This window comes from Raphanus sativus, chromosome 6 (genome assembly GCF_000801105.2).
Source record: "Raphanus sativus cultivar WK10039 chromosome 6, ASM80110v3, whole genome shotgun sequence".
NCBI lineage: Eukaryota > Viridiplantae > Streptophyta > Magnoliopsida > Brassicales > Brassicaceae > Raphanus > Raphanus sativus.
The window spans coordinates 52,018,819-52,045,499 of NC_079516.1; the positions used below are offsets into that span (position 1 = coordinate 52,018,819).

Here is a 26,681-nt window from a genome sequence, read left to right on the forward strand (position 1 = left end):
AACGTACTCTTTCAAAATCCTTATCATTTTATCTCAGTTTAGGATTCCACTCCTTATCTTGTGAACAAAGTTTTTTTTTTTTTAGATTTTTTTTTTCTTTTTTTTTAACAAAGCTTGATTTCTCGCTGATGATGAATGATGATTCACGAGATGACATGATAGCAAATTAGTTCCACGAAGTTTATCTCGTATTATTAAGAGAACGTCATCAGACGGTGGCTTAAAATCACTGGTATTCAAAACGTGTAGATATTCTACACTACTAACATTTTCTATGCAAAGTAAAATCTGAGGACTTAATTTGCTAACACTGGTTTAAATCATACGGATGATATATTTTTTTATGTTTCTGCACAGAAATAATAAGATGACTTTAAGTTTTAGGGGGTTTGATTACGCACTAAACAAACAGGAAAAATCATCAAATATAATTATTAGTTTTTTTTTTTTTTTTTTTTTTTTAACAGGGATGTTCCGCAACCCGTAGACCCGTAGACACTTCCGTAGTTTTCCGCAACCCATAGGCCTGTAGTCACTTCCGTAGCTTTCCGCAATCCTTAGGCCCGTAGTCACTTCTGGCCCGAAACCAGCCGTTACTAATACCCATTACCCAAAGGCCCAGCACCAACGCCGCGCTTAAATTTAAATTTGGGGAGAACGTAAAGCATTTCGTGGCCACAAGGGGTATTCGAACCTGGGTCCGTATCGGCGTTGGAACTGCCTCAAGACCACTAGCCCACCACCTTGTGGTCAAATATAATTATTAGTTTACTATCATTTGGTTACATTCATTAATCATGGCAAAAAAAAGGGAAATGAAAGTAAAAATTTTCCAGTCATTCTTTTGCTGTCACGTTCTACTTCATGCTGTTTGTTTTATACTACACGATTTTGTTCTTCTGCTATGATAACAAATTAACAATCAAAGGGTGTCAAAAGAAAGTACATCAGTTTCAATAGACGTGTAAAGGTCAAACGTGTGGATATTCTACAGCATAAGTTATGGAACCATAAATGAAGATTAGTACCGGCCGACCAAAAAAATCTATTGGCCATTTTGCATTATCTCAACATACATGGAAAGGTAACGGCTCTGTGACATTGAATCGTATTGGATACGGACTTGAGCCATACTCTTGTCGAAGTGAAATGCAACTACAAGTTCGTTGCATAACTACGCTTCAGTGATTTTTTTTACATGTCAAACAATTTAAAGGAGACATGCAAAATAGTAGCACTCAAATGGAGTAATTCACAGACGAGATGTTTCTAACTTTCTATCATGTCCTTTTAGGATTTGAAATGCTAAGATAATTAATAAACTAACGCGAGTGATATATGAATTAAGACTTAATCTATCAAAATTTACTATGCAGTTATTGTCATTATTACTGAAACTAGCAAAAAATAAAGATGATAACAAAATTCTTGTTTGGTTTCAATAAATTCGTCTATTTATTACAGATTCAATGTGGTTGTGTTGGGAGAAAATGTTGACTTGGCTATTTAGCACAGTCGCAGTATTATTTTTGCTACTTGTACTCCGGCAAGTTAGTCTTTTTTTTTTTTTCACTTTCACCATTGTTTATCAAAGTACATAACAAGAGGAAGAAAAAAACCCATAATGTTCAACTAATTTCGGTAGTGAACAAGTCACAATCAAGGAACCACTAATATGTGGTAATTAACAGAAAAAGGTTCTAGTTACGTCTTAATCGTATAAAAATCTGATGAAAATAAATTGTTTCTAACTGAAGAAATCATGTTGGGAAAGATGTCCATTATTAGAGCAATCATTATTTATCGAAAATTGATCTATCTGCTAACAATTGGTCCAACCCAACATCTCATTTAAATTTTCCCCTGAACCAAAATTATTACTATTGGATTTTACATAATTCTTAAAAGCTTTTTTGATAGAATTAAGAAACATGGAACATAAATACACAAAATAAAAGATGAACAACCATTTCGCAATCAACTCAAATACGAAGACCTAAACGAATTTAAACAATTATGACACCTATGTACTTACTGTTCCCTCCAGTTTCTCTCTCTAAAACCAGTCCTCGTAAAGACCAAACCTCTCTCTCTCTCTTCATCGACCAAACCAAACATCACTCTTTTCTCTTTTCTCCCCACTGTCAGATTTTGAATACAGCAACAAACATCAACAAGCCCTAGGAAAAAAAACACAGAGCTCGAAGAATGTCTAAACTACCCTTCTTCCTCTGTTTCGCTACAATCTTTCTCTCCTCCTCCGCCGATCACCGGCTCCACTCTCGCCACTTACTCCACCAACCGTTTTTCCCGGTCACCACCGCCGCACCACCACCCTCTTCCCAACCCCCCTCGCCTTCTCCACACTCCCTCCACCATCACCACCACAAGAATCATCCAGAGTCGCCTCCACCCCACGAGAAACACCTCTTCTCCTCCGTCTCAAACCCTCCGCCTCCTCCGCCGTCTCCGCCTCATCCAAACACCTTTTTCCCCTCTGCGGACCCATCCTCACCCACCTCTCATCCCCCGCCATCACCTCCTCCTCCTCCCCATCGAGCTTCCCTCCCTACTTTTCCCGCCAACATCTCCTCCCTCGTCTTCCCAACCCACAGCAAGTCTCCCAGCAGCAGCAACAACCGCCACGTAGCCAAGCTCCTCGCCGTAGCCGTCTCCGTAGTCTCCGCCGCCGTTCTCCTCTCTCTCCTCGCCGTGTTGATCATCTTCCTCCGCCGAACCCGAACCCGCCGCGCCTCCCCCGGAGACGGCACCAAATCGGCCGGAACAGACGCTCTCCACCTCTTCAACGCCGCTCCCTCCGACGGCTCTCTGAAACACTGCAAACAGCAGCCGCCGAAGTACGCTTCTTCCAACACCTCCTCCGAGTTTCTCTACTTGGGTACTCTTGTCAACTCTGGTCTAGACCAGCAGAAGTCTCCCGTCTCAGTCGCCGGCGTTTTGGAGTTACCACCAGCTCAGGCTGCTTCTTCTTCTTCTTCCTCTTCTTCTTCTGCTGCCTCTTCTTACTCGCAGTACCGGAAGATAGGGTCCCCCGAGCTCCGTCCTCTTCCTCCTCTGCCAAAGCTTCCGGTTTACTCTCCCAACTACAGAAGCACCGAACTTTTAAACCCTAAAAGACAAGACTTTGACGGAGGAGACGACAACGAAAACGACGAGTTTTACTCTCCCAGCGGATCTCCAGTTCGTAAGCAGCAGAGCCCGCCACGTGTCTCTGCTATCAAAGCCTCGAACTCGTCGGGCTCTGTCTCTTCCTCCAATGGTTCGAAACCTAAGTCCTCTCTTAGTCCTCGTCTCTCGCTGAACAGCTCAAACGGCAGCGTTTCGAAGAAACCTGTTCCAACAAGACCACCACCACCACCTCCTCGGCCTCCTACGCATTTTCATGAGGTTCCGGCTACTACGTTACTCTCGCCTCCTTCTGATTCGGACAAGAAAGAGGAGACCTTGAAACCAAAGTTGAAGCCTTTACACTGGGACAAGGTTAGAGCAAGCTCGAGCCGTGTTACCGTGTGGGACCAGATCAAGTCAAACTCTTTCCAGTAAGATATTGAAAATCTTTAATCTCACTTCCTTATCTGCTTACGTGGCTTAAGATAAAATGATTCTTTGGTCTATGTTTTTTTTTTGGTAGAGTGAATGAAGAAATGATAGAGACATTGTTCAGAGCGAATGATCCAACTTCAAGAACAAAAGAGTCTGTTGGTGTTGTTCAATCTACGAGTAGTCAGGAGAATAATAATAATAATAATCAGTTTCTTGATCCAAGAAAGTCACACAACATTGCTATTTTGCTTAGAGCTCTTAATGTAACCGCCGATGAAGTCTGCGAAGCCCTTGTTGAAGGTGAAAAACTAATTAATTTCAACACTCTCTTGGTTTACTTACTTATGCACAAGTCACCATGACATTTTGTTGTTGTTATTGATGAATATCAGGAAACTCGGATGCGCTTGGTTCCGAGCTTCTCCAATGCCTGCTTAAGATGGCACCTACCAAAGAAGAAGAGGCCAAGCTGAAGGAGCTTAAAGGAGATGATGATGATGAATCATCTCCTTCCAAGATTGGACCTGCAGAGAAGTTCCTCAGAGCTTTGCTCAACATTCCTTTGGCTTTCAAGAGGATCAACGCAATGCTTTACGTAGTCAACTTCGAGTCGGAAACCGAGTACCTCAAAAGATCATTCCACACCCTCGAGGTAACGTAACACTCTCTGCTTGTCCTAATTAGTCTTTATTGTACTAAAAGAAACTGAACATTTCACACTTTATTCAGGCTGCTTGTGGGGAGTTAAAGAACACTAGGATGTTCTTGAAGCTTCTAGAAGCGGTTCTCAAGACGGGGAACCGGATGAATGTTGGGACTAACAGAGGAGACGCACACGCTTTCAAGCTCGACACGCTCTTGAAGCTGGTGGATATCAAAGGAACAGATGGGAAGACCACCTTGCTGCACTTTGTGGTTCAAGAGATCATAAAATCAGAAGGAGGTCGCGTTTCTTCTTCCACCGCTCCAACTCAAAGCCCTATAGGCGTTGTTAACATAGCCGAGCAATCAGCGTTCCAAGACGACTTAGAGCTGAAGAAACTTGGGTTGCAAGTCGTCTCAGGTCTCAGCTCTCAGTTAACAAACGTCAAGAAAGCAGCTGCGGTGGATTCGAACTCCCTGGGGAACGAAGCAGGTGAGCTCGCTAGAGGGATAACAAAGGTCAAGGAAGTAATCGATGAGCTAAAGCAAGAAGCAGGAGCAGAGAGGTTCTTGGACTCGATGAGCTCGTTCTTGAGCAAAGCTGAGAAAGAGATCACGGAGATACAATCGCAGGGAGACAATGTCATGAAGATGGTTAAAGAAGTAACGGAGTACTTCCATGGGAACTCGGAGTCTCATCCTTGTCGGATATTCACCGTTGTCAGAGACTTTCTGATGGTTCTTGATCAAGTGTGTAAAGAAGTTGGTCGTGTAAACGAGAGAACAGTGTATGGTTCTTCAGTACCACGAGGTTCAGCTTCGAACCAGGCTGTCACCACGCCGCTTTTCCCCGTGGCTAACGATAACAACTCAGAGCAGAGTCACTCGGGATCTCTAGACAACGAAGGAGACGAGGACTTGTTCTAAGTGAAAACGATTTGATTCAGTGTATTTGTCTAGTGTGTTTTGGTTTCATGTGGTCCGTACTGAAGAAACATATGTTTTATGTGTATTTAAAATTTTGTAATGAAAGTTATTAGATTTTTGGAAGTGTTTCTGTCGGATTCTGCAAGTTGCTATCGAGTTCTGTAGTAAGAATTATTTATTTATATGTCACGTGTAGATGTAATTATTATCGACGAAATAAAAAAGATGGGCGGGAAAAAGTGACTTACGAGTGGGCCATCAGTATTGGGCCTTTATAATTTAATAACGTTTTCAGGGCTTGATCATGGTTCATGGAGAGAGAGGTTATTTCTTAAAGTCCATCATTTTTTTCTTTCATCGCTTACTTTGTTTTGCGAGTTACTTATCCGATCATCTCGATGTCTGCTTGGTACAGTTCTTTACATCAGCACTACAAAGGACAAACAGGGAGTACGGGACCATGCATGAACGATCATCATCTTCTTCTTTGTCCTCTACCTCTTGCTTTTGACATGTAAGTTTATCATCTCTGTTTCATTTCAACGTGTTTTTGTTTTTTAACAACTCTACCTCTCTTTGGTTTGTGTGTGAATCATATCCACAAGGAGTCGAAAGTTTTATTAAGAAGAATCTTGAAGTAGCGTTGTTTCCTTAAGAGTCTTTTGAACTTTAATTTACAATCAAATAACACATAACATGTTTCTCTGACGCCATCAATTGCGTCACAATCTGATGTCAGCTTAACAACATTATTTAACAGAAAGAAAACAAGTTGGCATATAATTTATTTAATGAACAGATTGTATATAAAAGATTTGTTTGGATCAAATGTTCACCTCTACTAGACGTTGACATTATAACGGTTGATTCGATCTCAAACTCTCATTATTGTTGTGTCCACTAGACATAATAAATTTGCACAGACGATTATAAAATTCTTGAACTGAGATACAAAACAATTTGAAATTGGGTCCAGTGAAAGATACAATAAAGTCGCACGTTATAGACAAGTGCAAATAAAAAAATCTTAGACATCATCATATTAGTAAAGAAGACATCGAATAGACAATTTGATCCTTTGGTTCATCTACTGTGATGATCGGTATTGTATTTCTTTAAAGTTACATGCTTCCTTCTTTGAATGAAAAGGTATTATTCAGTGAAAAAAAAAGAAAAAAAGAAAACTCCTCTTGTTTTTGTCGAGTTCTTATTGTAATTATAGAACAGTGTAGAATCTTTTTACTTCTTACTCGTTTTAGTGTTTTAGGTTTGTCACTTAACGTTTTTCCGCCTCTAACAAGTAAGATCATACTTGTCTATAAAGTAACAATAAAACGATAAAGAGCTAATACATAATTACATACATTCATTTACGTTGTTTTGTTAAAAATGCTCATAATAAAGAAACTTTTTTTCTTAGATAATATCTTAGCAAATACTATAAACAAACAACTGAAACCAAAAGTACTTAAACAGGGTTGCAACTTGCAAGATCAAAACTAATGATTATTTAACACAGTTCCTAAATCCTAATCATATAAAAGAAACGCAAATTGGGTTTCTCTTTCTTATTTCCTGTAATAAAAAATGAGAAAGAGATAACAAATACAAAACTCCCTCTTGTTCAGATCTCAAAGCTCTTATCTAAAGCTAGAACGTGACAAAACCTATCTCTATATATTCGCGTTATATCTCTTTAAGGCATATTCATTTTGGTTAAAGCAAAGAAACATTGAAACTGAGAGATGGAGATGAAGAGAGGACATGTACTAGCAATGCCATATCCAACCCAAGGACACATCACACCAATCCGCCAGTTCTGCAAACGACTCACCTCCAAAGGTCTTAAAACCACACTCGCTCTCACCACCTTTCTCGTCAACTCCATCAAGCCTGACCCATCTGGTCCAATCTCCATAGCCACCATCTCCGATGGCTACGACCTCCACGGATTCGACTCATGTAGCTCCATCCACGACTACCTCCAAGACTTCAAAACTTTCGGCTCCAAAACCATTGGAGACATCATCCGCAAACACGAGACAAGTGATAACCCCATCACTTGTATCGTCTATGATGCTTTCATGCCTTGGGCACTAGACGTTGCCCGGGAGTTTGGTTTAGCTGCGAGTGTTTTCTTTACGCAGTCGTGTGCTGTTAACTACGTTTACTATCTTTCTTACGTAAACCATGGAAGCTTGAAGCTTCCCCTTCAAGATTTGCCGTTTCTTGAGCTCCAAGATTTGCCTTCTTTTTTCTCTGTTTCTGGATCTTACCCTGCTTACTTTGAGATGGTGCTACATCAGTTTACAAACTTCGAAAAAGCTGATTTCGTACTCGTTAATACCTTCCAAGAGTTGGATCTTCATGTTAGACCTCTCTTCTTACAACCTTTTCAACCATGTCATATTCTATTTTAGTGTCCTAATTGTTATGTTAATGTCTTAATTACTCTGTTTTTTTACAGGAGAAAGAGTTGTTATCAAAAGTTTGTCACGTGTTGACAATTGGTCCGACTGTTCCATCAATGTACTTAGACCAACGGATCAAATCAGACACGGACTACGATCTGAATCTGTTCGACTCGAAAGACTCTACCTTCTGCACTAGCTGGCTCGACACAAGGCCACAAGGGTCGGTGGTGTATGTAGCATTCGGGAGCATGGCTAAGCTGAGCAATGCGCAGATGGAGGAGCTTGCTTCTGCAGTAAGCAACTTCAGCTTCCTGTGGGTTGTCAGAGATTCAGAGGAGGCAACGTTGCCGTCAGGGTTTCTTGAGACAGTGGATAAAGAAAAGAGCTTGGTCTTGAACTGGAGTCCCCAGCTTGAAGTTCTATCAAACAAAGCCGTAGGTTGTTTCTTGACTCACTGTGGCTGGAACTCAACTATGGAGGCACTGACCTTTGGGGTTCCCATGGTTGCTATGCCTCAATGGACGGATCAACCAATGAACGCCAAGTACATACAAGATGTGTGGAAGGCTGGAGTTCGTGTGAAGGTAGACGAGGAGGGTGGGATTGTTAAGAGAGAGGAGATTGAGTTTAGCATTAAGGAAGTGATGGATGGAAAGAAGAGTAGAGAGATAAAGGAGAACGCAAAAAAATGGAGAGACTTGGCTATCAAGTCACTCAGTGAAGGAGGGTCTACAGATCTTAACATTGATACATTTGTATCAAAGGCTCAGAGCAAATAAGTTAACTAGATGAAGTAGCAAAGACCATGCATTCATGTCCTAATCACTATGTCTTGTATCTTAATTACTCGTTCTTCTGTTTGTTTTTTTTGGAATACTATTTACTCTTGTTTTGCTATATTTTTAATATATAAACTGTTTTCTGTTACATGAGTTATTGTTATAGAAATTAGCTTGTCAGTGTTGACAGTTGGTCCCACTGTTCTCGTTTGCATCGATTCCATAAACAACTACTGTATGTACGTGTCTTTTCATCCAACAACAAAAAAACACGATTATTTGGTGAGGTTATTTTCATTGGTTTCATATCAAACCGTGACATTTTTACTTGCATGCAAATAGTCATACCTACTTCTGAGACACTTGCGACCAATTGTTATTCTGACAAAAGTGTCTCTTACGGTAACTACTATTACGGTAACTCACTCTATGAACAAATACACAAAAACAAGACTACGGAAAAGTCTTTCTTTTTCATTTCTTTGTTAGGTTTAACATATACATCATTAGCACTTTGGACCACGACATTTTTAGATAATATTATTTCGATTTAAAATTGACTAATAATTGATTTAATTATAGATCTTATAGAATATTCTAACTTGATTACTTTCTATTTAGTTACGTTTCCGTATGGCCTCTTTAAACCTCCATATTTGTAGTTCCAGAAGATTTAACATTAAAACAGGCTTCAAAACAAGACAGTTCTCCAGTTTGTAAGAACTCTGACACATTTTCTTTCCTTGTGAAAGATTAGAAACTCAGGTTTGTCTTCTTGCTCTCATCACAAGCTGTTGTCTTCTATTGCAATAACTTTATGAATTTATCAACATAATCTTTACAAAATTTCTTTATTCATCTTTTTTGTAATCAAGAGAGAGAGAGAGAGAGAGAGAGAGAGAGAGAGAGATGGAGAAGAAGAGAGGGCATGTATTAGCAGTGCCTTTCCCAAGCCAGGGACACATCACACCGATGCGCCAATTCTGCAAAAGACTTCACTCCAAAGGTTTCAAAACAACTCACACTCTTACCGCTTTCATCTTCAACACAGTCCACCTCGACCCATCTAGTCCCATCTCCATAGCCAAAATCTCAGACGGCTACGACCAGGGAGGCTTTTCATCAGCCGGATCAGTCCCTGAATACCTCCAGAACTTCAAAACCTTTGGCTCCAAAACCGTTGCGGACGTCATCCGCAAGCACCAGACCAGTGATGACCCCATCACTTGTATCGTCTACGATTCTTTCATGCCTTGGGCACTTGACCTTGCGAGGGAGTTTGGTTTGTACGCGGCTCCTTTCTTCACGCAGTCTTGTGGTGTTAACTATATTAATTATCTTCTTTACATAAACCATGGAAGCTTGAATCTTCCCATAGAGGATTTGACTTTTCTTGAGCCTCAAGATTTGCCTACTTTCGTCACCCCTACTGGGTCTCACCTTGCTTACTTTGAGATGGTGCTTCAACAGTTCACCAACTTCAAAGAGGCTGATTTCGTACTCGTTAATTCCTTCAAGGAGCTCGACCTTCATGTTAGTTCATGTCTTAACAGCTCTGTTTTTCCCTTTGTCATGTCATAGTTGCATTTCTATTTGTCCTGATTACTTTAATTTATGCCCTACTGACTCTGTTCTTTTTGCACTAGCTACTAATTCATGTCCCTTAGAGCACTTCCAACGGGAGGTTCTAAACTCTAAAGCTCTAAAAAAGCATGTATATGATATATATATGTATGTAGTTCCGGGGTTCTAATATTTACAGGAAACCAATTCAAAGTTTCTAAATTTAGATATTTTGAATTGTGTTTCTCGTAAAGCTTAGAACATCTTTACATACATATATAATATATACGTACACATATATGCTTTTTAGAACCTTAGATCTAGAACTCCTATCGGTGCTCTTAATATTGTTATGTTTTTTTCCAAATTTATGCTTCACTAAATCTGCTTTCCCATGTCCTAATTACTCTTGTTCTGGCTTAGTCTCCATTTTCATTTGCCCTTGTTATTCTGTTTCTTTTTGTCCTAGTTGCGCTGTTCTTTTTGACCTAGGTATCCCTGTTTCTTTTCTACTGTCTTTATTGACCTAGTAATATTTTCTCCTTAACTACTTTGTCTTTTTTTTTCTGTGTTTTCGGTGTATAGGAGGAAAAGTTGTTATCAAAAGTTTGTCCAATATTGACAATTGGTCCGACTGTGCCATCAATGTACTTAGACCAACAAATCAAATTAGACAACGACAATGATCTCAACCTCTTTGACTCGAAAGAGGCTGCCTTATGCACCGCCTGGCTCAACACAAGGCCAGAAAGGTCAGTGGTATATATAGCATTTGGGAGCATGGCTCAGCTGAGCAGAGTGCAGATGGAAGAGCTTGCTTCGGCAGTAAGAAGCTTCAGCTACTTGTGGGTGGTCAGAGCTTCAGAGGAGTCAAAGCTCCCATCAGGGTTTCTTGAATCAGTGGATAAAGATAAGTGTTTGGTTTTGAAGTGGAGTCCTCAGCTTGAAGTTTTGTCAAACAAAGCAGTCGGTTGCTTCATGACCCACTGTGGCTGGAACTCAACCATGGAAGGATTGACTTTAGGGGTTCCCATGGTGGCTATGCCTCAATGGACCGATCAACCGATGAATGCAAAGTACATACAAGATGTGTGGAAGGTTGGGGTTCGTGTGAAGGCGGAGAAAGAGACTGGGATTGCAATGAGAGAGGAGATTGAGTTTAGCATTAAGGAAGTGATGGAAGGAGAGAGGAGCAAAGAGATGAAGAAGAACGCAATGAAATGGAGAGACTTGGCTGTCAAGTCACTCAGTGAAGGAGGCTCTACAGATATCAATATTAACACATTTGCATCAAAGATTCAAACCAAATAAGTTACATGATGTAGCAAAGGCCTCTGCTTATTATGTCCATATGGATCTATCTGTCTTCCTCATTCAGAATAATCTTCTAAGTTGATTCTTCTTTTGTTGTATGTTCATCCTCTGTGTTTACTTCTCAACCTCCTCAATAAATTCCCACGTGGAAAGGACTGATATATATTGAATGTTCTCAATTACACTTTAACTGATGTCTTAATCTTTGAACCTAACACCAACTTCTGGATGCCACCTGCAGATTAAACATATACAAAGGACTAAAGAAGTAGTACTTCTTCTACTGGCCTTTTAGTGGACCATTTGATTAAATATATAGGCATATTACCCCATATAGAGGCATTGGCCATGTGATCTTGTAGTAAAGTCTAATCGATTTGCTAAGTGAGAATCAATTTAGTTTAACTAACTATTCAACTAATATATCAGTGCCTAGTTCTGTTTCCACCACTCTTCTTCTTCTTTTTTTGTGCCTTCGATTTTGAATTTTTATTTCTATGGAACATGTTATATGAGCAGTGCCATAGTCATTTAAGCAAAATGTTGTTATATCCCTGCGTTTATCCAAGTAAGCAAGTAAAATATGATACGAAGCATAGAGAAAAAAGAGATAAGTCTAGATTTAGAACGTGACACCACAAATTATAACTATAGGCGTTTTGTTGCCTCAAGACTCATGAATATCTCATTCACAACTAACTAACAAAAAAGGAAAACATATATATATATATATATATATATATATATATATCTATTATCAAATAACAAATTCATACATTGCATATGATATATTCCCGCCGAGTTATCCTGCAGAGTTTCTTCCATGTGACACTCAAATAAATTATTGCCAACTGTCACAGATAACTTCTGTTTCTTGGTTTCTTCTGCCCATGTTTGATTAGAACGTATTACGTAGTACATACGAAGGTTTTCTAAAATCTGAATCAAAAAGAACATATTTTAAAATATTAGACTTTAATGTTAAGAAAGAAATACATTTCTGAATCATGAACTCCCTAAACATTTGCAGATATATATATAGGTGCATCGTTTTGCCGTTCATACGTCTCGGAGACTAATATTCGTACAATAACAAGTTGTAAACAAAAGTCCATAAGTACATATTCGAATCAAGTAAAACTTAGATCACTTATATTTTAATGCACCGCGCGTATTAATTAGGCGATTAGTGACTAATACAGCAATCCTCCGATGTAGCACATAAAGTTTTTCTCAAATATATAAACTTTCACATTTTTTGTAACTATATAACCTTTCACATTGTTTCTTCTAAATCATTGTAATCATACAAAGCCATCCAAAACTAGGAAAAAAAAATCTATGATGGCCAAAAACATATCTTTTCCACTAGTCATCGTATTATTCTCCATCTTCTTCTTTCTTGTTAACTCATCCAAGGCAATGCCTTCGTTCAATGTGCAAAGATACGGAGCTAGAGGTGATGGGAGAACAGATGCCACCAAGCCATTTTTGACGGCTTGGTCATTGGCTTGCGGCTCAAGTTCTCAAGCCATGGTCTACATTCCCCGTGGAACATACTTGGTTGGAAACCTAGTCTTTTGGGGTCCTTGCAAGAACATTATAACTTTCAAAATCGATGGAACACTCGTTGCTCCGGAAAATTACTGGAGTATAGGTAGCTCTGGTTACTGGATCCTATTCGCTAAGGTAAACCGGATCTCAGTTATTGGTGGAACCATTGATGCTAGAGGAGCTGGTTATTGGTCTTGTAGAAAGAAAGGTGGTCATTGTCCTCAAGGTGCAAGGGTATGTTTATATCACAACCTGATTGATTCTTTAGCTAGCTAATTTGGACTATATAATCAAAGTTTTGATATGGTTTCTTTGGCAGTCTATATCGTTTAGCTGGTGCAACAATGTTCTACTAAGTGGCCTAACGTCGTTGAATAGCCAGAATATGCATGTCACGGTTCATCATTCTTCTAATGTTCGGATTCAGAACATAAGGATTAGGGCTCCAAGTGGAAGCCCCAACACCGATGGTATCCACGTCCAGTCTTCTTCTGGAGTCACCGTTAGTGGTGGAACCATTGCGACCGGTGATGACTGCATTGCTCTTAGTCAAGGATCTAGGAACATTTGGATCGAACGTGTGAATTGTGGACCAGGGCATGGGATCAGGTACCTAAAATGAACAATAATCGACTTCATTAATATGATGAATTGGCATGATTATATTAAGGCACTAATTAACATGGGGGGGTTTGGTTGTAAATTTGATTCAGCATTGGGAGTCTTGGGGATTACGCTAATGAGGAAGGTGTGCAGAATGTAACCGTCACGAGCTCTGCTTTCACCAGGACACAAAATGGTGTAAGGATAAAGACTTGGGCTAGACCGAGCAGAGGGTTTGTGAGGAGTGTGGTGTTTCGAAATTTGATAATGAAGAATGTCGATAACCCGGTGATTATCGACCAAAACTATTGTCCTAATGGAAAAGGCTGCCCTCGTCAGGTGTATAGCGTTACTTGAATCTCTTATAGTCTCAAATTATTTTCTAATGGAAGACTTGTTATGATTGATCATATAGAGATCTGGTGTGAAGATAAGTGGAGTGACTTATGCAAACATAAAAGGAACATCAACGACACCAATAGCTATGAAGTTGGATTGTAGTGGAAGCAATCACTGCACAGGACTTTGGTTACAAGACATTGAACTTACATACATGAGAAGATCATCAGCTTCTTATTGCAGGAATGTCCATGGACGAGCCTCTGGCGTTATGGTTCCAAGGAATTGTATGTAAATGAGGAATCCATGATCTGATAACTGGAACTATATTTATAAATCCTAGAGATTAATTGCTGGGTGTAGATATATTATAAGGTGACGTTTGTTTGATTCGTTGGATAATTTTTAATCTTAGATACATCCGAATATAAATGTGATAGATTCTTTGCTTGAAATTTCATTTCGTCTGAATATGTGAAATACAGTTGTATAACTTGTATAACAGTATTTGACAGCATATTTACAAGAGATATAAAAGCAATCAATAAACATTTATCTGATTTATTATTTGGATCAAATAAAGTTCAAATATGAGGTCCATTTGATTTTTTTTTCTTTTATTTTACAATATATAATAAATATGGTTACCATTTTGGCAATGCAAAGAAAACTTATAGTGTTCATTTTTTGTAACAATGTATGATTATCTTTACTTCTAGATTCATTTTTAACTATTGGAAAATAGTACACTATCAAATTAGTTATTTGATGACGATTTACGTTAAGGGTACAGTACCGAAAATTTTGATGGCTATAAGATCGGATCTCCTCCATTCCATTACCACATGTCACATGCCATTTCCATAACATAAGGCTCATATATGAATATTTATCTTTCTTTGCTCCGATATGATACTTAAGATGTAACAATCTGCACTACATATATCATATTTAACATTTCATCCAAAAAAACTACATATATCATTCTATACCATAAATGATAATCTATGAAAAGAGTATAAAATATGCATGCTTTTTTCTATAAATAAATTAAGATTTGGAAAATTTATATATTCCAAATAGGTTAAAAAGTAAATGTCTCGACTAGTCAAAAAAAACTCACTAATAGTCGGCGCATTATAAAGCGGAACGTGGGGATATCACATCCTTTTTATTCGTTTACCCATAAATGTAGCCTTAAATATTCTTTTTTTTTTTTCTGAACTGAATAGTTCTCATCTATACTATTAAAACAGAAGGCTATTTTTTCAGGTGCCCTTCTGTTTCAACAATATTTACTATTTTATGCCATTGGATTATTTTTAGATTAAGCTTTTGATTAAATATTTTTTTTTTATTTTCCGCAAAACCTCCCAAAAACTTATAGTTAACAAACAAAAATCTCGCCTGCTGATTCTTTGGAGGTATTTCTCCGATTTTGTTATAACAAAAACAGTATCTAAATATTTCAATTTGACCAATTAAATTGCTATTAAAGCGTAGATCAATGCAGGCAACAGCTCTACGGAAGTTTATGCAGGCAGGTTTAATTTTGTTTGTTTCTTTGTTGTTAGAATATGATTTTGTTTTTGTTTCTGTTTCAAACAGAGGAAAAGTACCCCTTGGAGGCGACTAGAGGTGAGTTGTCTGAGAAAATCATCAGTCACTGATGTGGTTTTTCCACAGTAGGTTAAAGACAAGAACGATGGCCAGGCCAAGAAACCAGTCCAACTGGCTGCTACTTCTGCTGCGTTGTCATCGGTTAACGAGTTACCGGTTGTTGATAATAGGTCTGGTTCAAGTCCTGCTCAGGATGCAGTCCTTATTTGGAGTCAAGGAGGAACTTTGAGAGTGGCAGTGGTAGCTCTCGAGCTGAATTGGATAAATACGAGAGGAGAGGATGGGGGAAGGTGTGTCCGAACGGTTGTCTGTGTTCATACAAACGTAGTGTGCATATCTCAGTTATATTTGATGAGTTTTTGAGAGTAAAGTTTTTTTATTGACAACTGGTTTTGATTGATCTCATGATAGATTAGCTTTTTTTTAAGTTTCAATTAAGGGCTTTCAATGCTTATGGTGGGTTAGGTTAAAAGATGAAGCTTGATACAAAGTGGGTTCGAGACCTCTTTAGCTACGATTGGTTTTGGCTCTAGCAACGATATGCTTGATGGTTTTTTACTGTGCCCCCTTTGATCTTCCCCAGACCATATATGTAAGTTTTCTTTTTACATACCTTCACAAGTCCCATGGCATAACTTTAGTTATATAAAGCTTTTAATATATATAAAAAATTGTAATAACCATGGCAACTGATGTAGTTTTTAGCGTAACCTACAAAAGTTCATACACGGTCTCAAGCAACAAAGTTTTTTTTTCTCAAGCAGCAAAATTAGTTTTCTGAAAAGATATTGATTAGTATCATCAATTTAAATAAAATTTCACTTTCATTTTTCAGCATTACAAATATGTCTATTTTTGGTGAAAATATATTGACTTAATAAGTAAAATAATAGTTTTTTAAAAAAACAACAGAATTATGTTTCTGGTTTGCAAATCTACAACAAAAGATTCTCATATTTGAACTAACTCTTAATTTTAGTATTGATTTGTTGGTTTTCTAACTGTTTGCAGAAAAATAAAAATTTCAAAAAGCAACAAAATTATCTTTTTATGTACCGCAAATCCATAACGAAATATCATATTTGAACTATCGCTTAATTTTCTTATTGATTTGTTGGCTCTATAGCTGTTTGCATAATTTTTATTCTATGCTATTCTGATCATATCCGAATATATTGTGTGGAAATTATTTTTAGCAATTAATATAATAGAAACACAATATATTAAAGTATCCATATCAAACTATAAAGTATCTTAAAATAGTGTACTTTTTAATAAATTAGAAATAGTTAATGTTCGTCTATATATTTTATGTAAAGATTATCAACGTATATATATGATGTGTATTCAATAATTATTACGGTAGATAAAAGTTTTAAATTTGGTACCCAATGTTTTCAAACGAGTTTGGTATCATACTTGGTATACTAATATCTTTTATAATTTCTTATAGAATTTTCAAACGATTTTGGTATCTTTACTTTACATGGTATTTTATAGATTTTGACCCGTCCTTTAAAAGGTAGTAATAATTTTTGTTTAAATTATTTTTTTGAAGAATTTAATTTTTATATATGAAGTTTTTTGTAAACATATTATTTTAATATTAATTTAATTTAATATAATTTTGATAACTATGATAAATATTTTTGATTAACACTGAAATTACATATTTAAATTATTGGTTTGTTTTGACCAAAACGAAAAATAACAAATTAAAATTATGATCCGACCTCAACTTTTAAACCATATATCTTATTTAAGTTTCAAATATTATTTTATTCAAATTAAAATATATAACTGTATATGAATTTTGATAATATATAAAAAGTTTATTATAAATATATTTTATATATAATAATTAAATTAAAGAATTATGGTTTAAAAAAATATAACCCGCGGATAACCGCAAAATTAAGCAGAGCGGGTACAAAATTTTTTGTTTGCGGATTGTACGGATCAGATTTTTTGACCAAAACAAAACTGAAATCCGCGGGTTGGCGGGTCAGCGGGCCGGGTTCGACCCACGACCCATCCCTAACCAAACGTATACGAGATCAATTTTTAAATTGCCATTATTTAATTAAATATATTTTGATTAAAATTTACACACAAATATGATTACATAAAAACATATGAATATAATCACAAAGAAAACATAAATATAAAAACTAAATTTAAAACAAAAAAATATACCCGTCCTTTTAAGAACGGGTCGGAATCTAGTATTTTGTTAAAACTTGAAGAGTTCACATTGCTTATCGATCATCACATGTGAACCGTACATATCATTTTTCGGATCCTATCTTTATCTTGTACTCCAACTTGATGTTGGGACTTTTTGAATCTGTTGCGCTGGCACTCTTTTGGACAAGTTCCTGCAAATTTTGTCCGAGCGATTGGATCGCATAAATTGCATAAGATACTAAAAATAGCATTTCATACTAAAAAAAGAAGACGTCGGAAAAAAGAACGAAATGAAAAAAAAATGCTCAATTTTCCATCTCACTAAAATTATTTTGCAAATAAATGTCAAATCAAAATCATTTTCTCAAATATCAAGTGAGTATAGCAATGTCATTTACTCTAACTACCTATATTATGATCACATGGAGATTGAGTACAGAATATTGTTCTGAAATTATATCATACGTCAGTACGTACGTCCCATAGACTAATAATTTCGTGCCATTGTAAGTTTGAACATATGTAAAGCCATAATTAGTTAAATATATTATCATACAACATGGAATCAGTACACTATACACTTAATACACCGCATATAACGTGATTAGTCATAAATTCACGGATCCTCCGGTCAAATACAAAAAAAAAAATACATTTTCTCCCTATATATATAGTTTTCTCATTACTTCTTCCTAAGTCATTATAATCATACAAAGCCATCAAAAGCTACAAAATTCTAAGATGGCCAATAACATCATGTTATTCTTCATTCTTTTCTATCTTATCAACTCATCAAACGCAATGCCATCATTTAACGTACAGAGATACGGAGCTAAAGGTGATGGGAGAACAGACGCGACCGAACCATTTTTGACAGCTTGGTCATTAGCATGTGGCTCAAGGACTCGAGCCATGGTCTACATCCCCCGTGGAACATACTTGGTTAGAAATCTAGTCTTTTGGGGTCCTTGCAAGAACATTATAACTTTCAAAATCGATGGAAAACTCGTTGCTCCTGCAAATTACTGGAGTATAGGTAGTTCTGGTTACTGGATCCTATTCGCTAAAGTAAACCGGATCTCGGTTATTGGTGGAACCATTGATGCCAGAGGAGCTGGTTATTGGTCTTGTAGAAAGAAAGGTGGTCATTGTCCTCAGGGTGCAAGGGTATATTTATAACAATATCCAATTTCAATTTATTTGCTAGTTAGCCATTTGATATATATAATCATTTTTAATTTTTTTTTTTTGCAGTCTATCTCGTTTAGTTGGTGCAATAACGTTCTACTAAGTGGCTTAACATCGTTTTTTTTTTTTTTTTTTTTTTTTTTTTTTTTTTTTTTTTTTTTTAAATCAACCCGAATAATCGGGAAATCAGTTCCGGTTATAAACTCGCTTTGAACAAAATCTCCAAAGTCAAACTATTACGATCTAGCTTCGCCCACCCACTAAACCCGGCACAATCCACTAGTCCGTTTTTCGAAATTCCTTGGAATCGGTTTCCGTTCTCAACCATCGACAATGATCACGGGACGGTGAGGTTCTCCTTATTGCTTCGGATGCCGGGACTTCCCATGTCGTCTCCGGAGTAGCTAGATACCGATGAACTCCACAAAGCTTATAACCGTTACTGTCTTTGAAGCTCAGGACGACCAGTAGAGGATTGTTCCAAATACTTACCACGATGCCTTGCAGATGCCACCAAAGCCGAGGATGTACAAAACGCCACACAGCGCCTGAAACGCAACCTTAAACGAGCAAGCACTCGCTACTGCCGCCATCGAACCACCTACCTAAAACAACGGGCTGAGAAAGAAGCATCATCAAACCGCAATCTTCAAAACCTGCATAGAAGAAGAGAACCGTCTGCGAGGTAGCCTAACGACCGAGACTTTCCTCACATCGGGATGACGGAAACTGAAGCGAGGTCTCCACATCACCGGCCAGACACAAGCTGACCCGACCTGGCTAACCGGTGAATCCTAGCTCCGGTACAGAGAACCTGTACCGGTCTTCATGCGCTTCCGGTGAAACCTCGATGGAGAAACGAGGAGGAACCAGAAGCAGGTCTGAACGAGTCCAAACATAGAAGGACACAGCAACCGCGAATCGATGAAATGGAGACAGTAATGCAAAGGAAGAGCAGCCGCAAAGTGAGCGGAGTACAGCCATAGACGACAGGACACCGGACATCACTTTTAGCTACACACGATAACTCCAAAGAAGAGTAGTAACCACACAGCCACCACACCGCTAAGGACGTGCCGGTGACGGACTACAACCGCCTCCCCTGAACAAGAGACAAAGCCTTTAACCCTCAGCAAGACCACAAGCCAAAGGGTAAGAGGAAGCTCTTCCCTCCTCTCCACAACGAAGAACACTCTTCGAATGAACCAGCACGACGACCACCACGGGGAGAGAGACCACTGAACCACCACTCGCTTCCAGCTCGAGAACCCCGACGAGATCTACAAAATAAAATCGAGAACCGCCAGAGCCAAACCCTAAACGCCGACTACGCCTTACCTCAACCCTCACCGCCTCACCGGAACTCCAGATCGAGTCACCTAACCACAGATCCAACCTCCCCGGAGCAGATTAGAAACCCCGCGGCGGATCCCCTTTCCAGAGCACCTAGCATCTCGACGGATTGGAGAAAGAGAGTGAAGACGGAGCAAAGTAAAAAGAAGAGATCAAGGGGAGAAAGCTTCCGGTGGCCACGCGCCCGGCTGACAGCCACCGGAGCAGATCGGAGAAGATGAAGGTGGGGGTTCTTTTGCAAAGTTTGTTTCCTTAACATCGTTGTATAGTCAGACTATTCATGTCACGATTCATCATTCTTCTAATGTTCGGATTCAAAATATAAGAATTAGGGCTCCAAGTGGTAGCCCTAATACTGACGGTATTATCGTCCAGGCTTCTTCTGGAGTCACCATTAGTGGGGGAGTCATTGCGACCGGTGATGACTGCATTGCTCTAAATCAAGGATCTAAGAACATTTGGATCGAACGCTTGAATTGTGGACCCGGACATGGAATCAGGTAAACAAAATTATTGTAATTAATTTAATATGATGATATCGTACTAATTAAGCCACTAGCTAACATGGCTTTTAAATTGGATCCAGCATTGGGAGTCTTGGGGAATACGCTAACGAGGAAGGAGTGCAGAATATTACTGTCACGAACTCTATTTTCACCAGGACGCAAAACGGAGTCAGAATAAAGGCTTGGGCCAGGCCGAGCAACGGGTTTGTGAAGAATGTGCAATATCGAAACTTGGTGATGAGGAATGTCGAGAATCCAATTATCATCGATCAAAACTATTGCCCAAATGGAAAAGGCTGCCCTAACCAGGTGAATAGCCTAATCAATTTGGTGTAGCTCGAATCTCTATATAGTTTTTTTTTTTAATTTCTAATGAAAACTTGTTATGATTGATCATATAGAGCTCTGGTGTGAAGATAAGTGGAGTGACCTACTCAAACATAAAAGGAACATCAATAACGCCAATAGCAATGAGACTGGAATGTAGTGGAAGCCATCCTTGCACAGGGATTACATTAAAAAACATAAACCTCAAGTACATGAGAAAGTCATCAGCTTCTTATTGCAAAAACGCTCATGGACGAGCATCTGGAGTTATGATTCCAAGGAATTGTATGTGATATCAGAAATCCAAGATTTCATCATTGGGATTATATTTTATGAACCCTAAGAGTAATTTTCGGATGTAGATATGTAATAAAGTGATGTATGTTTGATTTGTTTTGATGTTTCATAGCGGCTTTAGAATCATCAAAAGTTAAATGTGGTGAATTCTTTGGCGTGGAAATAAAGAGAAACAATCAATTTGATTCTTGGCTTATCATTGTACTAGTACCATTTCTGTTTTGCTTCAAGTTCTATTTTATATGGAAATATATGTGAAAACAGTTTTATCGAGAACTGGCCATAAAATAATAGGAGATAGTAAAGTACTATAAACCTATGTCAGATTAATCATTTGGGTTAAGTAAAGTTTTATCTGACGGATCCAAGCGACCTTTTATATATGATTAGATAAATCTGCATTACAAAGTGCCAAGATCCGTAATTATACATTCAATAACTTATGTACTATATGAAAAATTAGAGCAATTAACTTTCGTTTTAACAGCAAAGATCGGATCTCCTCCCTTCCATTACAGACATGTCACGTGCCATTTCCATACCAGAAGGCTCATATATATGAATAATTTTGTTTTCGACCAAAAAAAAGTAGTTTTGTTTTACCTTTCAGGCCCTTCTTCTTTGCTCTGATTTGATCATATGCATATGTTTTGTTTTGTTTTACCATTTCACTAACGCCCGATAGCGCTGACTTTTAATTTTAAATTGATTAAACATATTTTATAAATTAATTGAATTTGTTGTTTACTGTTAACAGATATTTTATTTATATAATATTTATTTTGTGTGGTTTAATTAACATTATTACATATTTATCTTACTAATAATTTGGTTCATACTATAATCAGTTTAAATTTGTGTGTTTATAATTAGTGTTAATCATTTATCTTCATATAATATATATTATGAACATTTTTATAATTTCGTTTTTTATATTTATTGTAAAATGTAGTTACTTTCAGTGTATAATGTTTCTACATTGAATTATTATGTTGCTTAAATAAGATTATAGACTAGTGCATACAAAAATAACTGATGTTGCTAGCTAGGATATATAAATATGAATACATTAATTACAGTTCATATAAATACTCTTATGTTCTATATATTCAATTATAACATAAAATTAAGAATTTTAATTGATTAAAATGTATGTAATTTTTTCAAATAGATATATATAGTATTCTATAGATGTATTTGTATATATTTTTTATGAAATCATTATGATTTGTTTGAAAATAATTGACCCGATAAAAACTGATACGAATTAGGTAGATACTTGACTCAGTGAATTTTGTTAATACCCATTTTCAAACTGAAGCCTCTCATCTAACAGTTTTTTCCTCAGAACAACAAATAAATGATTTGTGCTACTGTTGTGTTTTGTGTCGTTTTTTTTTGTTTCTATAATCACATAAATTATTTTTGTTCTAATCATTTAAATTTATTTTTTAAAATTGTTTTAATAACACTTTAAAAGTCCAAAATTATCTTTTAACAAAATATAATTTACGAAATCAAAATGTTTTAAGATTTTTATTTTAGTATATTTTAGTGTTATATATATATATAATTATCTTGTATTTATTAAATATAAAATTGTATAAGATATTATTTAATTTAAATTTTAGTTATTTAAGCTATTTGATTATATTTTTACTAAATTCTATGTAAGATATTTGATTAGTTGTATAGTATATTTTCATAAATTTTTGGTTATAAAATTTATTTGATGTCAATTTATTGCATTTTATAAACAGTGGCCTTGCATAAACATTATAACTTTTAAAATCGATGGAAAACTCGTGCTTTTATATTAGTGATAGGACTAACTCAACTTGAAAGCTACCTCAAGAACATGATTACCTACACACTTATATACAAGTCTCATTCACTCGTATTAAACGAATATAGCTCAAGAGTGACTATACTCCTCTCCGTGGCGTAACTAAGGTCTCTTATATATGTTCTTTTATATTCCTTTGAACGAAAACTTGTTATGATTGATCATATATATAGCTAGGGGTCTGGTGTGACGATAAGTGGAGTGAGTTTTGCAAACATAAAGGGAACATCAACAACACCAAATAGCTATGAAACTGGATTCTGGTGGAACCCATCATTGCACAGGGCTTAAATTAAGAAACATTAACCTCACTTACATGAAAAGATCAACAACTTCTTATTGCAAGAACGCTCATGGACGAGCTTCTGGAGTTGTGATTCCAATGAATTGTATGTGAAATTTGATGTGTTATAAGATGGTTTTTATTCGGTTTTGAAGTTTTTTCCACCTTACAGAGTCATCCAAATTTGAATTTGATGAAGTCTTTTGTCTGAATTGAAATAAAACTAAAGCAGTCAGTTGGAATTTTGTTTTATCAGTGTGACAGAATGATGCTTGTATCAATTTTGTTTCAACTTATAACTATTTTTAAACTCTGCTTTTTCACCATTCTAAGATAACGAACTCTTTTTGAGCAAGCAACTAAAGAAACCAATAGGCTTGCTATGTTTTGCCTCTTTGTTCTTTGTAAAGGTATTTACATTACCTTCGGTCTCAAGCCAACATGTTCGAATATTCAAATCAATAACAAAAAACGTTATATTATAAGGACAGTTGCAGAATAGTACCGTTAGACTAATCGTCATTTGATAACGGTACGGTCCATCATCCATTCATGTTTCACGTAAACCCATGTGATAATTATTCTAAGTTTATGTTAATTTCCAAAATGACCATATATACATTACATGGCTACATGCCCATGTTACCTGTTTCTTTTGACGTGGTAAGTTGGCATTGGTTGACTTTTAGTTACCCATCCATTTTTCCAAGAGCTTTTGTTGACTTACGCTGCTCATGAGTCATGGCCGTGGATTCGGAGCCTTTTCTTCTTCTTCTACGGCTGTGATTTTATTATGACAATTCCACACTCCACATGTCACATGCCATAGATTATGCTATACATGAAACCTGATCCATTAATTCTTGTATTCGGTTTTAATCAATCTTAGAGGAAGACTACGTATATTAATATAATTCAAAACCAAAACCAACAGAAAAGTCATCTGACACTTGCATAATTTGTATTTGTTTCTTTTGCTAATTACCAATTACTAAATAATACATCACATTCTTGACTCAAATTAATACTAAATAAGTTATACAAGTGAACATTATTCCTTGTGAACAGCACGCAAAGATCACATGCTGTCTTAAGGAATTCACAACTGCTTATCATCATCACATGCGATAATGCGAACCGTACATTTCATTCATTTGAATATAATCAAGCATATGATCAAACAATCATTAGCCTTATGATTAAACTAAAGTCAACGTATACAAATACATATATTTAAACAAAATATGTGTATATACAATTACAAATAAATACCTTCCATACCCGTATCATTTTCCTTCATCCTCACATTTCATCTAAACACACAAAAACATAAATACTTTCAAACCTGAAATCTACAAAGATTCATTACTCTTTCTCTTTGTAAGAAACATTTAATGGATCATACTAATAATAAGCTTGTAGCTGTTTTCCTGATGTTATTCTCAAGCCTCTTGTTTATGGGAACATCAATGGCTGCTTACAACTATAATGTCATCAAGTTCGGTGCTAAACCGGACGGTCGAACCGACTCCACAAAAGCCTTCCTCGGCGCGTGGCAAGCGGCTTGCCGTTCAGCTGCAAGTGTCACTGTAACAGTGCCGAAAGGGAGCTTCTTGCTAAAACCGGTGGAGTTTCGTGGTCCGTGCCGTAGTAGAATCACGTTTCAGATTTATGGAACGATTGTAGCTCCTTCGGATTACCGTGGTTTGGGTAATTCCGGTTATTGGATCTTGTTCGTGAAAGTTAACCGGATCTCGATCAATGGAGGAACGTTAGATGCTAGAGGTGCTTCCTTTTGGGCTTGTCGAAAATCCGGAAAGAGTTGTCCTGCTGGAGCAAGAGTAAGATAACCGATTTAACTAACTTTTTAATTAAAATAAATAAATAATTATGAAAGTACGTTGCGTTATAAAAAAGTAAATTATATTTCACTTCGTTTAGATTCGATAATTACAAATTAATAATTACATCAAACTAAAATCCATCTTTTTGTTGTCATATCGAAAATTTCAATGAACACTTCTGAATTCTGATGTTTGGTGATGGTGATGTTGTCGTCGCAGTCCATGACGTTTAACTGGGCAAATGACGTCGTAGTGACCGGCTTGACGTCAATAAACAGCCAAGTAACACATTTAGTGATAAACAGCTGCAACAATGTAGTTGTCCGGAAAGTAAAGCTAGTAGCTCCAGACCAAAGTCCCAATACAGATGGCCTCCACGTCCAAGGTTCTGCTGGTGTTACCGTAAGCGATAGCACGTTTCAAACCGGAGATGATTGTATCTCTATTGGTCCGGGAACTCGTAACCTCTACATGTCTAAACTCAACTGCGGTCCAGGCCACGGAATCAGGTATGATAATTATTGATAACTTGAAGAGCAAGGTTCAAATATTTTGAAGATACTGATTTTTTGTGATGATATTACATTGTGGCATGACAGTATTGGGAGTCTAGGGAGAGATGCTAGGGAAGCTGGAGTACAGAATATAACGTTGGTAAACTCTGTTTTCTCGGGTTCGGATAATGGGGTTCGGATAAAGTCATGGGCTAGACAAAGCACAGGTTTTGTGAGGAACGTTTTGTTTCAAAACCTGGTCATGAAAAACGTTCAGAATCCGATCATTGTTGATCAGAACTATTGTCCAACTCATCAAGGTTGTCCTAAACAGGTAACATAGTTATTAACCTAAACCTAGCTATATAGAAAGGAATTACATCGAACTAATCTGATTGGTTTTTCTCCATTGTACCTTGCAGGGTTCTGGGGTGAAGATTAGCCAGGTTGTGTATAGGAACATTCAAGGGACGTCACGAACGCAACAGGCTTTAAATTTTGACTGTAGTCGCAGTAATCCGTGCCAAGCGATTAGATTGCATGATATTAAGCTAACTTTCAACGGTCGGTCCGCTACTTCCACATGCAAGAATATTAAAGGAGTTAAGGCTGGTGTGGTTATGCCACAAGGTTGTCTTTGATTAGATGAATTTCTAAAGGGTATGTAACAAAGTGTTCTTCGATGACATTACACCGTCGTAGGCGCAAGAGTATTATTTGTGTCCATGATCGAGTTGTTTTGTCTAGTGTCTAAATATGTAAGTGTATGTATATTGTGAAAGTTTAATTTGTACTTTCTTCGTGGTACAAAATATTAATATGAATTTCTGGTCTTTCATGTGTTGAAGCTCAGACTGTTATTCATTTAGAGTTGTATCCAGCATTCGGTAAAGATTTATATATACAATTAAGTAAGAAGTAAGTATTTAATTAGTACTTCCTAATTGAATTAAATTATTTAAGCGTAATGATCCACCAATCCACATAAGCTGGCCCAAAGCTAAAGCAACAAAATCAAAACTGGAGGCCACTAGAAA

The 26,681-nt window shown here is 37.0% G+C and overlaps 6 protein-coding genes across 6 annotated transcripts; all 6 read left to right on the forward strand.

Moving 5' to 3' along the window:
- The first annotated feature begins 1,928 nt into the window (after window positions 1-1,928).
- Window positions 1,929-5,256, forward strand: LOC108812359 (formin-like protein 2). The gene is made up of 4 exons (XM_018584605.2): window positions 1,929-3,560; window positions 3,653-3,864; window positions 3,957-4,216; window positions 4,294-5,256. The coding sequence occupies exons 1-4, from the start codon at window positions 2,209-2,211 to the stop codon at window positions 5,131-5,133; spliced, it is 2,664 nt and encodes an 887-aa protein (XP_018440107.1). The 5' UTR covers window positions 1,929-2,208; the 3' UTR covers window positions 5,134-5,256.
- Window positions 5,257-6,742: 1,486 nt separating this feature from the next.
- LOC108808976 (UDP-glycosyltransferase 74F2-like) lies at window positions 6,743-8,474 on the forward strand. The gene is made up of 2 exons (XM_018581084.2): window positions 6,743-7,502; window positions 7,601-8,474. The coding sequence occupies exons 1-2, from the start codon at window positions 6,879-6,881 to the stop codon at window positions 8,324-8,326; spliced, it is 1,350 nt and encodes a 449-aa protein (XP_018436586.1). The 5' UTR covers window positions 6,743-6,878; the 3' UTR covers window positions 8,327-8,474.
- A 489-nt stretch (window positions 8,475-8,963) lies between these two features.
- LOC108806958 (flavonol 7-O-beta-glucosyltransferase UGT74F1) lies at window positions 8,964-11,393 on the forward strand. Its single transcript, XM_056988059.1, has 3 exons — window positions 8,964-9,091; window positions 9,204-9,859; window positions 10,475-11,393. Exons 2-3 carry the CDS (start codon window positions 9,236-9,238, stop codon window positions 11,198-11,200), a joined length of 1,350 nt encoding a protein of 449 aa, XP_056844039.1. The 5' UTR covers window positions 8,964-9,091; window positions 9,204-9,235; the 3' UTR covers window positions 11,201-11,393.
- Window positions 11,394-12,547: 1,154 nt separating this feature from the next.
- On the forward strand, window positions 12,548-13,862 carry LOC108811210 (polygalacturonase-like). The gene is made up of 3 exons (XM_056988663.1): window positions 12,548-12,991; window positions 13,077-13,366; window positions 13,471-13,862. The coding sequence occupies exons 1-3, from the start codon at window positions 12,548-12,550 to the stop codon at window positions 13,715-13,717; spliced, it is 981 nt and encodes a 326-aa protein (XP_056844643.1). The 3' UTR covers window positions 13,718-13,862.
- Window positions 13,863-18,247: 4,385 nt separating this feature from the next.
- LOC108806311 (polygalacturonase-like) lies at window positions 18,248-21,244 on the forward strand. Its single transcript, XM_018578388.2, has 5 exons — window positions 18,248-18,673; window positions 18,761-18,807; window positions 20,305-20,547; window positions 20,634-20,862; window positions 20,955-21,244. Exons 1-5 carry the CDS (start codon window positions 18,248-18,250, stop codon window positions 21,171-21,173), a joined length of 1,164 nt encoding a protein of 387 aa, XP_018433890.1. The 3' UTR covers window positions 21,174-21,244.
- A 3,456-nt stretch (window positions 21,245-24,700) lies between these two features.
- Window positions 24,701-26,317, forward strand: LOC108811114 (polygalacturonase). Its single transcript, XM_018583167.2, has 4 exons — window positions 24,701-25,147; window positions 25,370-25,659; window positions 25,750-25,978; window positions 26,067-26,317. Exons 1-4 carry the CDS (start codon window positions 24,701-24,703, stop codon window positions 26,283-26,285), a joined length of 1,185 nt encoding a protein of 394 aa, XP_018438669.1. The 3' UTR covers window positions 26,286-26,317.
- Window positions 26,318-26,681: the final 364 nt, after the last annotated feature.